Genomic DNA, 16,188 nt, shown 5'->3' on the forward strand with positions numbered 1-16,188 from the left:
ATAAACATATTATTTTCATTAATAATAATAAGTTTTTTTCCACTTGGTTAAATGTAGGAACGTGCTTACGATAAAATATATTTTACACATAATTTATATTTGTAACAGTTGAACTACCAACTAAATAATAATAATAGTAAAAAAATATATAATGTTTCGTGGTAAGTTTATTATCTATCTATTACAGGAAGCGATATTTGTTTGGTTTCAACACTCAAATCCTGATTGAATTTTGAACGCTAACACCTTGTTCTCACAATAAAGATAAAAATAATTTTGTCATTACAAGGACAAAAAAAAAAATTGAACCAAAAATGTTTAAATAGTTTTAATATACAATAGAAAAAACATACATTTTAAATTACTCTTTATTAAGGTATACGAAACCACGACCTTGATTCTCAAAGACTAATTTATTATGTGACATATTATTCGTACAATGTTGTAGAATGTAGATCCTGCTGTGATAATTTTCATAGATTACTTACTAGTTCGTTTTCATGTTGGTCCCCGTCACTGCAAAAATCATCACTGGTGGCCAGTGACATAACACCGGAGTCGCTCATGTCTTCAGTAGTTTCACGGTTTTGAATTTTCAACTATAAAAACAATGGGTCCGAATAAGCACGAAAACGTTTTGCAATCATAGGGGAACGGGATATATTTCATATTCAATAACAAAAAAAACCCGTTAGGTATACAGAGCGTGATAAATGTTGAATGCATAAATACATATATTATGATTTGATGGTTAAATAGAAATTAAATAATAGATAACAAAATCAAATACGATTTTAATTATTTTTTTAATCTTACTTTGGTCGTTGTTTCAATGTCTTCCAACTCCAAAAGCCTGAACTCGAGTAGTTCGTTGTGTTCTGATATTTCTTTAAGTTGCGTTTGCAATTTATTAACTTCAGTTAAAAGGTCAGAATTTATATTTGACAACCGTTGGATTTCTCGTTTGTCATTACGCAACGTCGAGTCTTTGAGTTGTTGCACTTGCATGCAATTATATGCACGCAATAGTTCTGAATGTTTTTCTGAGAGTAATGAAAACATAGTTTCCAAGTCTACCATCTGTAAATAAAACTCTCATAAGAGACAGTTCTGTATTTTACCTGAGTAGTAAAAGTAATTAAAATATTTTTGGTTTTTTTTATAAAATTTTCATTTAGGAGCTTAAGATTTCCTTAATTTAGTTAGCATTTACTATGCCATAATATGTAAATATTTTACTTCAGTATAATATTATACATAATATTTGGCATGACTTAAGATAACTAACTACCTAAGATCAATGTAAAAATCTAAGCTCAGAGACAACTTTCTCAAAGTATAATTTTTGAGATATCATATTATTGTCTTAGTGCGAATTATGTGTCTCAAAATTAATTTTTTGTTACACTGTTCTCTCTTTTTATTGTAATTTAATGTCATATTGTGTACAAGTCGAACATAACCGTTTTATTATATTGTCGTATTTAGTATTTGCCATAAGTACTTATAATTTATTTAATAATTGTCTTATACAAGGTATATAATATAATATATATATATATATATATATATATATATATATATATATATATATATATATATATATATATAATATCAATATGCGTATAGTGAACAAATGGATTTAAAACAATTGTTTCGTTCGTAGTAAAAAAAATATTAAATTCTTCTAATGAACTTACCTGTGGTAATTGATTTTCATTGTCTAAAATTATCGAATTGGTAGTGTTTCCTCCCACGCGGTTATTGACTTCAACAGATTTTTTCCGTACGTCCAGAACATCTTGAACAGTTTCTTTTGACGAATTTGTTAATATTTTTTGTACCTATATAAATTAAATATAATTTTTATGACGTATTACAAAACAACATACCCAAACCCAAGTGCATAACAAAAATATATGTACAATTATGTATTTTGTATAGACTCCCGTGTGAGTTTACAATAATTATAAATACAGTTTTCAAACTGATTTCTAATAATAATTACAGGTTCGACGAAATTATTGTAAATTACCTTAATACTAGTGATTCGGTCAGTAAGTTTTGGTGAGCCAGTTTCTGAAGAAGCGTCGTTCTAAGTTATGATTTATAAAAAAAAGTATATTTAATATTTATAGACTCGTAGAAAATATTTTTATTAATAATATAAGTTCTACCTATCTATCTTTGTAAAGGTTATTTTTAAATTAGGTAATTAAAATTAGTGTAATAATTTAAGGTTTGTATATCAAATAAAACAAAAAAATAACGGGACGAATATATATTTTTGGTTAACGTCTTGTTAAACATACAAAATCATGAATTGTTCATTATAATAAATTTGTTTATAATTTTTATAACTACCAATATAAAGGTTAGGCTAATGCAATAATTTAATAGTTATATCACTTATATAATTATAAAGTTATAAAGTTATAAGTATTATTTGTAATAAAAAAAATTTACTTCTCCTCATAATGTTACTTATTAGTTTTTTTATGATTCGAAAATAAGAAAATATGTCTAAGCAGTAAGCACTAATGGTTTTGGAAAGTTAAATTTTACTTGTTTTTAATACTGGCAGGAACTATTATTTAATTGTAGGTATGTAATTAATAATTATGTATTATAACTTACACGAGTTATACGAAAGTAAAAATTTGAAGTCACTACAACAACAATTTTAAATTTGTTGAATTTCTTTCTTAATATAGGTACCTATGTTATGTAATCATAAGCCAATAAGAAATAGTTAGAAACGAAATTGCATTTGTGACTGCTTCATTTTCTTTTTCTTTTATTTAAAAATTAATTGATTTTATTAAATTTATAAGATTTAATACTTTGAATACATTAAGCACAGAATATGTCTACAAAATCATTCATGTTTAAAAATCAAATAATAATTATTATTACCAACATATCTACAAATCAAAATATTACATTAATATTTTATTTAAATAAGCTAATTGCGTTGAGTAAATATATTTTAAAAGTTTTTATATACCTAGTAAGAATTGTAAATTTACATAGATATATTTTTTTGTTTTATTAAAAAAAAAACAATAATAATTTTATTTTGGATAGTTTGTATTGCAAATTCATTATTTGTCATGGCTTTAAATTAGAACAGTTTAAACTAAATATACTCAGTGAGTTGTTCTATACAATTTATATGGTAAATAATTTATTAATTATGTCTATATTTGAATGTTAAATAATTAAGTATTAAATGTAGGTATTTGTAAAGTGTTGATAATATGAAACTATTTTAAAAATTGTTATTTCACTATGGAATGTAGTTCTTAGATCATAGAAGCTCTCACTGTAATTTTCAATTTTACATCCAAATTACTTCCTATAGAGTTACCGGTTACATGATCAACATATCCTATTAATAATTAATAAAATATTATATGAGATTTATCAAATAACTTTTCATCTTTTCATTAATTAATATTAACGATTTTAATAGCTGTTATTTATTTGGTTAAGTACATTAATATTTTTACATACTATTTTAATGCAAAAATATGGAACATAAATTAAATCCAATTATACGTTGTCACGAATATATAATTAAATTTTTTAATGCAATATTCTGAAACGTCAACGTTTCATTTTTCGATTCAATATACTGGAAATATTATAAGTATATTAAAAGTATTAAACGCCTCCCATGTAACATATTAAGTTTTGATAAAATTATTACTAAAAAATATATAAATGAAATACAAACTGCTTTAAAAATAATATATTAAATGCCTAGGCTGGTAGTAAAATTAAATTAAAACGTTTAACTGGATACCATATAGCATGCATGGAAGAAAGTGAGCTAACAGTTTTAAATTATAATATTATATGTTAAAACATTTCATAGTATTATATGTATATATGTTATTTACTCTAAATGTACAATTAATTTTTTAATCGTAAAAAATAACAATGTTACATTAATTATAATTTACTTGGATAAGAATGTTACACTCGCATTATTATGCACAAGGAAGTGAAAATTAAAATACCTACAATGTTTTATAATTTTATTAGAAAGGTTATTCCTTGTTGAAGAACAGACATTAAGAACGCGTATCGAAAAGTCCCGTACAACATTACAAACCCATTATTACGGTATAGGTACACTCGGATTAGAAACAATATCAAAAATAATGATATGATTACGAATATCGTTTTGGTCGGGCATCACGAATATTCATCTTTCCTACAACAGTCGTGCACATATTAAAGGCACACCAATATTATGTTATTAATATTTCTCATATTTTTTTTTTGCCATTATATTATTGTGATCATTCATGTTATAATATTGGCGGCACCACACGCACACTCACGGGCCACAACTTATTATTACGGCGATGGGGAGAAAGCATTATAATATTATTTTAGAAGTATATATTTTTTTATAATAGTAAAACGTCCGTTACGCGTGTTCAACATAATATTTTTTACGATGCATGTATGCACGATGCACATGCATTGCAATTTATAATAATAATATATCGGCCGTAACCATACAAAATGTTCGCAGAAATCGATGGGCAACATTCGATTGTGACATTTCAACGTCTGCTCGCGCTCGCGTTTAATAACACAATAATAATATGGTTTTAGTGTTCGATGGCTTACATTACTTTATGTTAGGTTAGGTTTGAGTCTTTAGTTTAAATTTATAACGTTGCCGTTTACACATTATACGATACTTCTGTACTAGAGATAAGTTTAAATATGATTTAAAATGTTCGTCAACTATGGCAAGTATAAGGTATAAATATTATACCATTTGTATAGTATTATGTAATTAGGACCTATTTTATTTTATTATTATCAGATGTATTGAAAATGCTGTGAACTTTATTATAATACCTATTATCTGTCGTGTGCGTTATTTTATACTATTACTAATAAAAAATAGTGATCTATATAAAACATAATAGTATATTATATTGTTGTGAATTAGAAGGTTTTTTTTTTCATAAACATAATCGTTAACTTTCAACGGTTGAGTAACAATATTGCTGTTGAAAGTGAAAAATTTAATTCGTCTTACCTTATGGGTCGGTCCTTTTTGATTAAAACTGGACTGTTGGGAACCTTCGTTTAGCTTTTTGATCTGAAAAAAAGAGAAAGATAACAGTGATAACGATTAACGATATTAATAAAAATAATAACAATACTTAATAATAATAAGCGACGACGTCATACAATAAGCTTGGTAAAAATAACATTCTAATCGTTTCAATTTTTAATATAGTTCATATAGTTCACTTTCATTTTCTCGCTTAAATCTTCATAGATTTACTTTATTATTTTTCATCATCATTAATGTACTATTATTTTTTTGCACACGCGATACCGTGACAGATCGTGATCCCGCCAAAATGGTGCCTTGGATAGCTCGTGATGTCGTGGGTGCTTCAAACCAGAGTCGTTGTTGCGAGCGGAACACTCATACAGAATACACTTTCACCTCCGACCGGATCACGTTTTACCTCCACCTCAATTCTAGTATACCTATATATTTGGCACCCGGCGCACGGTCAAATTGGACCAACTAATTAATTTCGACACCTGTTTACCGCGGTCGATCAACCCACCTGCATGGTGTTGCATGTCAGCCTGTTTAATGTACCGTTTATCGTTTCATAATTTTTAATCAAAATACTTTAATGCTTATACCACAGAAAACTACAGAAGGCAATGGAAATTAGATTTATCTTCCCCTTCCCCGCCCACACACTCATCGTAATGATAAATCTCTTGAAATGTTGATGCGTTAGACTCGTTAGAGCATTACAGCTATAATTATAGGCATCTAACTTATTTATACTTGTGAATGTGTACTGTGTACACAATACACATTCAAAAGTATAAACACTAGGTATTATAATTATATATACTATTTTATTCATTATCAATAAATAATAAAACATAGATTAATACTTGTACATAATATTAACATATTATGTGATATAATAAAAGTAATTATGCATATTAACTTTTGAGAACAATTACAGACACAAATAAAGTAAATATAGATATGAGATTTATATTGATGACAATTTTTTCTTAAGTCAAATTTTGGTGTTACTACCAAGTAATAACATTTCTCAAGCTTTAAAATATATATGTATTCACTGTTATTATTGTCAATTTATCGGGTGTTACCATTGGGTAATCTCCGTAATCTTAAGCTTCATGTTAACTCCATATCACTTATCAAACCTACTTATTGTACAAAAAAATATACAGATTGTAGTTTTATTTCAATAAAATAGAAACAAACCAATAAATAAATAAAAAGTCAAAATCTCGCAACCGTAATTGATCATCCGTGAGCTAAATATTTACATACTATTTAAAGGTGTAAGCAAGAACACTGTACTTATTTTATTAATATTATTATTGTTATTATTACTATTATTATTTTTTTTTTAATAAAAGCGTGTGGTAATGAGTAATGAGTAATGTCTAATGTATTAGAAAATGAATTGAAATACGTCTTTGCAGGTTGCAGAGACTAAAAAATAAAATAAACGTTCACAATTTATTCTACTTGGATTTGACATTTGTTGGCCTTTATTCATAAGCAGATGAGTCATGTATGAAATCACACAAATTTGACAGGTGAACACGCCTATTCCCCACAGGAAATCCGCCAATTCGTTTCGACTGATTAATGGACAGTGCTGTGTGTACCGTGTATGCTATATACACTCCGAGAAAACAAACGAAGGAGGTCAAAGCAATAAATATCTACTACTACAAAAAAATCTAAGTACTACATATACTGATATGGGTGGAAATTCTATGAACGTCTTGAGCAAAGTGCTAATAATTCGTTGATTGTTTTTAAAAATGAATCATAAAATATAAGATTTATGTTATGTCACACGTCGGGATTTATATCCATATATAGATACTGTTGTAATTCATTATTAATTTTTATGTTAAGATTGTCAACTATTTATTTTTATTTTTAATCCATAACATACTTTGATAACGTCTTAAACGTAAATTACATATTATTATTATTATTATTATCATTATTATTATAGTTAAGGAGAAAAAAATGAACATACATGCTGCTATTAAATGTAAAAGGTATATACTACGCAAGCTTGAATACACTCAGTTTCAATATAGAATTCTATATACATATACTTATATATTATACATAAAAAATGTAATAAAAATGAATAACTATAATATTAGTTGAGACATTTTATGGCTTCTATAAATGCTTTAATAATTAAATTCTCTAACGTGCAGTTGTCTAGAGTTCGAATGACCACATTCCAGAATTTTCAACAAGTTTTCAAAATTTTGTAAGGTCGCCCGCATGAGAACATTACGAAACATTGATACTTATACTTACATTCAAAAAAGTTAACCCTTATAAGTACTTACACTAGAAACACTGTTGGCGAAATAAGGCTTATAGTATTAACTATATTTTAGAAAAAATAATAAATATATTATATAAGTAACAAAACCAACATAATAATATTATATTTTTTCAAACCGGTAAAATCAAAATTTTAATTTTAAATTTTTTATTTAGTTTTTACCCAAAAACGTTCAATAATTACATATAACATAGATGTTAACTATTATAATGACGTAATAAAGTCATTTAGTCGATTTAGATATAACACACTACTATAAGGCTTACAATCGTTATAAGAATACTAGTAATACTGGATTATACCTAAAAAAAAATGCAATAAAATGATAATTTAAAGTTGTAATTTGTAAATTTCGTAATATACCGAGTATAATATATATATAATAGTCTGACACAACCACATGTGACCTAAAGAAGTGGTAAATATCTATTATATTATTCTAAAAGGTTAATAACTACCAAATTCATATAAAATATTATTACCCAGTAAATATAGCTAACATCATTTAAAATAATATATGTGTAACATCAAATCACTTTGTAAAAAATATGTAGGTATTATAAAATATACGATTTAGGATAAAATTACAAAATGTTTAATCTCCTTAACCTATTTAATAGAATTTTTTTTAATTATTTCTAGTTGGTCATATTGATTTTAATACTTATTAGAGTTAAGAGTTAAAACTTAAAGAAAAAAAAAACTTAAATTTGCATTTATTAACGATTTCATTATATAATTATAATGATTATGGTTTTAAGTTTTAAATAAAAAAAGAAAAACTACAAATTTTAAGAAAATTATACCTAAGGAAACTTAATCTAACTGTATTATTACCTAATGACTAATGATATATATACACTAAAGACAAAAGTGTGTCTCTATGTTATTTTATTTGATTGATCAGTGAATTAAAAATACACATTTGAGATATCTAGTAAAAATAATAAAATAAATATACAATTTTTAATGTTTGCAATTAATTTTTTTCGGGAATTGTGTTTTACATATAGATAATATAAGTTCGTGATTAATTTCAATTTAACTAGGAGACTGAATATTTGTATACAGCTTTAAATTAATGTTGTGATTTATCTTAAGCAATTAAACTATTTCAACCTATCTTCGATGAGAAATCTACACAGCGTTGTGGTATATTAATGTATAAATAATGTAAGTTATTAAGAATTAAAAAATACCTTTTAATGATGGCTAAATAAATTATTTATGGAACTGAAACATTTTATAAAATCAAACTTTCATATGTTTTTATAATATTTGAAAAATTTAATTAAAGAAATTTCATTTCAATACTATAAAAGACAAATATTTTGTAATTCTATAATCTACTATAAGCACGAAGAATATGTTCGAAACGGCAAATTAAAAGCAAAATGTGTATTCTTCATATTGTACCTACTACCTATATGCATAATTTATATTGTATGTTATGATTGAGGTATTCAAAATTTTTCATCCAGAGACTCCTTTGGGTGTTCACAATATTTTGAAGGCACTCAAATTATTATAAAAAAATTGAAACAACACACGGATACAATATGACCAATATGATAATAACAGTGACTTTAGCGCTAGAAAATCATCAACGATTGTGTTACAACTTTCATTGTGTCATGTTATTATTTTATTTTTTAGTTAAAATTAAGACAATGGAACGTTGAATAATAATATTTTAAATAATAGATAAGGATAACTGTTATTTTATAATATAGCTATATATTAATACAAATAGTTTGTTTTTTACTGTTTGTTTTAAATAGTGTTTGACATGATGTGTACTGTGTAGCATACTAGCATGTTATTATTAGTTGCATAATAGCATGATATGTGCAATATGCATAAGTGTGTTCATAAGTTATATTATACCAGAAATGAAATATTGTTGCATAAACATGAAAATATGTAAAGCCCTAGACCAAAAGCTTCTAATTGTTGCATTTACAAATATATTGCAGGACTCTAATAATTATAATAATAAATAAATATCGTCTACAACACACTTTGATAATTTCTGACCAAAAAACCAATTATATAGGTGCAACTAGAATTTTATTTATAGGTAGCTCACGTAATATAGTCTCAAGTAGGTATACTTGTTAGTTGAGAGTGCATTGTGTAAAACCCGGAATATTCATCCGAAAGGCGATAATATTATGTATTATGATTTGGAGAAAACTAATTAATTTGTTCGCATATTTGTTGTTGTTGTTTTGTTGTTTATGTTGGTAAAGTAATAAACAGTGACCACACAAACAAATAATACTATTATAACGGTATAGTACGATGATACTACATTTAGGTTGAACGAACTTCAATATCCTAACCGAATAATCATTATCGCTTCGCTTTTTATACGTTATTATTTCTCTCGTGATGAAAATTAGCAATAATATTAATAATAATATACAATATTTTAAATATATTATTTTATTCCTGACAACGACGGTGACCGTATAGGCTCAAACGTAACCGGTTCGTCGTCAGCCTGGGGTTTAGGGACGGAGTTATCGTCGTAATATTAATACAATAATTACATTATTATTATTAAACCGTGTGTATATACACAATAAGCGTAAAACACGACTGGGTGTGCGTATGGCGCGTGTGTGCGCGTATCAGTGAAAGTACAAACAGCTTCGGCGGCGGCGGGAGAAAGTAGCTTCAGCCTGTTCCGGAGTGCAAGCAGAAAAAATATTATAAGCAGGCTGATGACGGGTGTGTGTGTTTATTATTATTTTTATTATTATTGTTATCGTACCTATTTTTCTAGTTCCCAACGATACAACATTATTATAATAAGTTTACAACTCGCACACGCATGATGGTATATAGGTACGCGGTACAATAATATGCATTCTTGAACTTCCAATACCGTTAATGACTTTCAAAATAATATTCTCTGTCCATATAAAAATTGTATAACCTTCACCTTTCACACAAATACTTAGTACACATAGATACGTAATACACGTATTTATATATATTTTTATAATATAATAATAGGCGTAAGACGTATAATAAAATATTAATATATTATATTTTTGGTATTTTTGTTATAATAATAATTATTGATGTTGAGTTTATAAAGCAGGTGTGGGTAGTATAAACACTATAAACGGTGGCTGGACGGATATTTCGTGACGCCGAGAGCGATGGATATTATGGGTTAAATATATAACATCATAATATATTGTAGAACCGTATACGTACATTGTCTCCAAAGTCCAAAAATTACTATTAGCGACTATTAAGGCAACAATGGGTATAATATAATAGTATAATACGTTATGATTATGGTGTAACAAATAACAATTGTTTGTTGTATATTGCACAAGTTTCCGAAAAAATAGACCTTATTTAGATTGTGGTCCTCGTCAAATATTACAATATGGAATAAGTACACGAGTGTACTTAAGAGTTAAGACACACCATATTAATATAACGGATAAGTATAGATACCTAAACATTATAATGTTTATTGTTATCCGCAATGCACCAAATAACTACTTGAAAGTTGATACAATTAGAGTTTTGGTTCGTTTAGTTGACGTATAAGTATAGCCAGTATAGGTAGGTACCTAAATAAGAAAAATATTATAATGTTTATCGCCGCACCGACTACCTACTTGAAGGTTGATGCAAATACAATATTTACTTCGTTATTTACATAAAGTTTTTAAACACAAAATAAAATGAGTGAAAGAAATATTAGATATTCCCGATTGATTATAATAATAGGTTTTTAACAACCTTTATATATAAGTAGATGAGGTAAATCATTTTTTTATTTTATTGGGAGTTGAGGCTTCGACGACAAGGGCCATTAGCCTGTGGAACTGTCGAGGAGGGAACTGTTGGTTTTGGTACTCGTGGATGTTTTAGCAGAATTTCGAATGGGCACAAGTAGGTTTCTGCCATGGCCGGGTGGGAGGCGGCGGCCTGTCTTTCCAGACAAGATGAACTGCCCGGAAAGCTATGCCACCCATGACCGGGATTCGAACCGACGACGGTGCGCGTTGAATCCGACGTCTTAATCCGCCAGGCCACTTCACCCCCAAATCATTTTTTATTTAGATGAAATCTCTAACAAAATATATAACTATAGTCTATGACCATCGTACCTATTACAACTGTCACACGTTAACATTTAAACTTTATAGCGGAAAATATTCATGATTCGTACATTTTAGTTAGGTATAAATTATCATCATAGCATTATAATAAAAATAATTATAAAAGTTAAATTTGTTGCTAATTTTATTAAAAAACATTATTACTCACGTTAATATAAACATGAATTCGACTATAAAGATTATTATTTACTATTTAGCATGTTATTTCGAATAATTATTATTACTTTTTTTTCTTTATCGAACTCTTTTACTAATTAATATATTATGCATATTTGTATAAATTCTATAAAATAGGTATAAGATGAATATTATAGAAGCTTAATTGATTATATTTATAAAACCACAATTTTGACTTCTACATCACGTCATAACCTAAACTGTAATTTAAATAATGTATTTGACACTTATAAATATTGCAGGTACCTATACGTCCTACATCGTGTACCTACATATTAAACTATAATGATATAACAGTATTTTATGCAAAATAAACTCATATATACCTATAGGGAATACATAAGGGAACATCTTAAACGTGTTGAACATTCACTGCAGTCTATACTTTTGTGATATTTTCCCTAGAATATTATTTCTATAGATCTGCTTCAACATTTAAATTTATAAAGATATAAATTATAATATTACTTATAAATGGTGATGATAGGTATTAATACAATGTAGAGATCGTTGGGTGGGCCGTTATTTTGAAATTGCGCAGTAAAGTAAGTATAGGTTATAACTTATAACTATATAGATACCTAATGGATAACAATAAGTTAAAACTTAATTTTTTATTTTTAGTAGAAAATTTTTAATTTACCTTTTACAAAATATATCGTTGACGTAATAAGTATAATGTTATGTGGGTGTTTGGTATTATGTTCTTGATGAGTTGAGTTGTATCGGAAAATAGACGCTTAGGTATGAAAATTTCAATAGAAATAGAAACATTTGTCTTCGTCGTGAATTGTTTTTAAGTTACAATTTATACGTAGAATATGGTTTGATGTATACGGAGAAGCGTTTATCAATTTAAGTTAAAACGTAAAAAAATATTTTTCAATGTTATTAAAGTAAAACACTTATATGAATATTAAGATTTAAATCTTTATTGTGTACATAATACTTATGATTAATATTATATCAAAGTGTCAGTGACTTCAGATTTCTGCCATATATAATAATATTATATAGCGTGTCACAACCCTACCAACTTGAAAATCTACAAAAATAACTCCTACTGTACTACCCAACACCCAATGGCCTATGTTTCTGTGGGTTTCCACTATAATAATAAAAAAAAAATAATAATAATAACAATATTATTACCTATTGATAAATTCAGCCGTATAGAATTTATGCAAGCGTGTGAGAGTATCAAATAAAATTGATCAGAATGGGTCTAATTAAATATTGTATTACATACAAATTGGATTTTATTCACAATCATTAGAATGCGAAACATTGAAAAAAAATTATGCCATTATCCTTTGAATCCTTCTTCATAAGTCATTAAGCTTAGTAGGTTATTGAAATACATACCTATAAATAAATAATAATATAAAATACGTATCTATATTATTTAAAAAAATATAGTGTTAAGAAAAAAAAAATACGTATCGAATGAGAGAACTTTTATGAGATTTTTATATTATATAACATACCATCCATACCTACATATATTATACTTAATATTTTATTTCATATATTTTTTTTTTTGACTTTTGAGATTTTATTGGTTTGTTTTAATCTTCAAAGTCGACATGAATATATTTTATTTGAACATAATAACTACATACTTGATAATAAAACTCTTATAAAGTTTATTTATAATGAATAAATAATAATATTATATTGTCATGTATAATACCTACTACAATATATATATATATATATATATATATAAATATACTATGCTAAAAACTAGAAAGTAAATATAATAAATTATTTATTAATATCAAATATCAATGACAAAGACTTCATAAATTATCACTCGTATTAATCATATTAAGCAATAAATGTATAATAAATTATAGTACCTACCTAACTAATTCTTGATTTCTTCATGCGGTCTCAAACGTATTATTTAATTAGTATTGTATTGAGTGAAATAAACTATTTTTCATTTTTTTTTTTTTTTTTTTTTTTTTTATACTAATAATTATCAAGTACCAATAGGCTATAATAATAATAGCTTGGTGAAATAGTTGGGTAATTTGTATATTATATACTTCATCGATTATGATTGTGAGTTATAAACAGAAATACAGAATAAGCTAGATATTATTTAAAACTATATTGTTTGAAACCTATCTAACAAATTATGTTATAAATTTCAATTTATCAAGGTTAAAATAATTGGAACCCCTTGTCTTCAATTTTTTATTATTTATAATGAACATACTTAGTAAACATTAGTACAGTTATTATTATTATTATTATTATGTAACCGAGAAATGTATGAATAAAATATTAATCTACGAATCAAAATATTTTAATATGTTACTATATTAATATTATTATGATAATATACTCACTGACCGTAGTTCATATTTAGCATAATATTGTATGACGTGTTGACACGTACGACGAGTTAAATACACCCATTATGAAAGTTATGGTAAAAGTACCCATACACAATACAATATGTGAATAAATTGAATTCATCGACGAGATATTTAAGCTTTTCATCGTCTTTAATTGTTGTATCGGTTATGGTTATCGAATGCATGGAAATGTACATCAGATTCAATCATTCAAATACCATATTATAATTATCATTATTATATTCTATAAATATTAACTATCCGCAAGTAGTTATAGTATTATTATACGCCCAGGTACAACTATGGTACCTACTATAATATTATTACATCATGACTACCAGTAAATTTAACAATATGAATGTTGTTAGAATAATATTACATATATTCATATAATTATTAATTATTATTTTTGATTAAAATGTGTGACTAAATGAAAACCAGTGCACTGACACAATTCTGTTTGTAGTTACCGACTGTCGTTGTTGTTCTTTTTTATTGTTCTTATCGGGAACAGACCTTCTAGCGTTATCTTTTATCAGTTTTAATGAATCCGACCAACATAATAATGCTTGTGAAAACCGGGTTTTAATTACAAATCACCGGAAGCATAAGGCAACGACTTATTGTTGTAACCTATGTAACCCAAATAATAACATTCTCCCCTTACTTTTTTAAGAAAGCAAAAAGTTACTCACCAGGTCTTTGACTCTACTCGAGTTTTTACTCGTAAGTGACAAATCTTCGACAGTATCTTTGATCATCTATAAACAAAAAAATAAATTAACATTTGAGTATGGTTATTAGTGGTAAGGTATTGCCAGCATCCTTTCCCCCATATCAAATTTTAAACTCTTGTACCAAACGTTTTTGCAAGCCTTGAACAAAACTTCCAATAAAATACAATAAATTACAAGTGATAAAAACATCCAATACACGATTTTTTACTTTTTTTTTATTATTATCTTTTAGTATCAACTATTACAGCTGGACAATAATATTATATTATACATGGTAGTAAAATTAACAAGATTTTTGTACTTATTAACTTATAATATACATCATGGTCATAAAATATTATTTAAAATGAAATATAAGTTTTTTATAAAAATTCAAAATTTCAAAAATTACAAATTCATTTCAACGGGCTCCTAAAATAACCGGGTTCCTGTACTCCAGTCTGCAGGTCCAAAAGCCCCCCTAAGAAGCACTCGAACCACTAAACATATAATTAAAAAAAATTATTGGTATCTACTACCTACATATACTACGTACCAGCCGATTATTGACTATATATTTTGTATCAAATAATGTTATATAATTTTAGCACTAGAAAATGAAATATACCGTTTTTTTTGTGTGGATTAAAGGTTTATTAGTGTAAATATATAATCATATAATATATTAATATTTCATAAACCTATAATTATGATTACCTATATCGAAATGATTTGCTAGATTAATAAAAATTCTAAATGTATGACACAAAAAAAAAGTGAATTATAATCTTCACCTCGATATATTAGTATTAAAATTATTTTTTATTTTTTACCGAAAAACTATTAATAAATTAAAGTATTAAATTCTGTGTATTTGTCGTTATATAACTAATATTTTTATTGTTGTAAGCTAATAACCATAGTTGTTGATGCTTAACGATGAATAAATAAAAAATAAAATTCAAATGGTCTTGTACATATGTGTAGTGATCAGTATATTATTCGTTTTACAAACCCTACAAGGAATCTGAAATAATTTATATAAACTTTTCCCATCAAATTAATTACCGAATTATTTACCGAATAACAGTGTATATTTATTTCTCATTTCAAAAGACAGTTAGTTAATAGTTTTTTTTTGGTCTTAAAATAATTAGATAATATTTTATTCATGGGAGCAATCACTGTAAAACACAATTATTAATATAAGGTACCTATGTAAGACGTATAAGATGTAATAAACAGTAAAAAGTACGAATAGATAATAATAATAATAGTTCACTTAAATTTAAATTTATAAAAGTTTAAAAATAGATCTAATATTTAAAGACGGGATTATTAAATT

At 26.2% G+C, this 16,188-nt stretch overlaps 1 protein-coding gene across 5 annotated transcripts in view; it reads right to left on the minus strand.

Annotated features, from left to right (window-relative positions):
* Positions 1-16,188, minus strand: part of LOC107163278 (PFTAIRE-interacting factor 1A) — a 54,274-nt gene that overhangs the window by 8,861 nt on the left and 29,225 nt on the right. For 3 of the 5 annotated variants that reach the window (XM_089219058.1, XM_089219056.1, XM_089219059.1), the window contains 6 exons: positions 14,823-14,888; positions 5,069-5,131; positions 2,036-2,095; positions 1,701-1,844; positions 817-1,080; positions 489-599 (listed from right to left, as the gene is read on the minus strand). In XM_089219058.1, coding sequence (XP_089075184.1) covers positions 489-599; positions 817-1,080; positions 1,701-1,844; positions 2,036-2,095; positions 5,069-5,131; positions 14,823-14,888 — 708 coding nt within the window. The remainder of the gene's footprint in view (positions 1-488; positions 600-816; positions 1,081-1,700; positions 1,845-2,035; positions 2,096-5,068; positions 5,132-14,822; positions 14,889-16,188) is intronic. The other 2 variants (XM_089219057.1, XM_089219060.1) reach the window with 1 other exon arrangement.

The sequence above is a fragment of the Diuraphis noxia genome, unplaced genomic scaffold (assembly GCF_037042655.1).
Source record: "Diuraphis noxia isolate RWA-SAM2 unplaced genomic scaffold, SU_Dnox_SAM2 contig0002, whole genome shotgun sequence".
Classification (NCBI taxonomy): Eukaryota; Metazoa; Arthropoda; class Insecta; order Hemiptera; family Aphididae; genus Diuraphis; species Diuraphis noxia.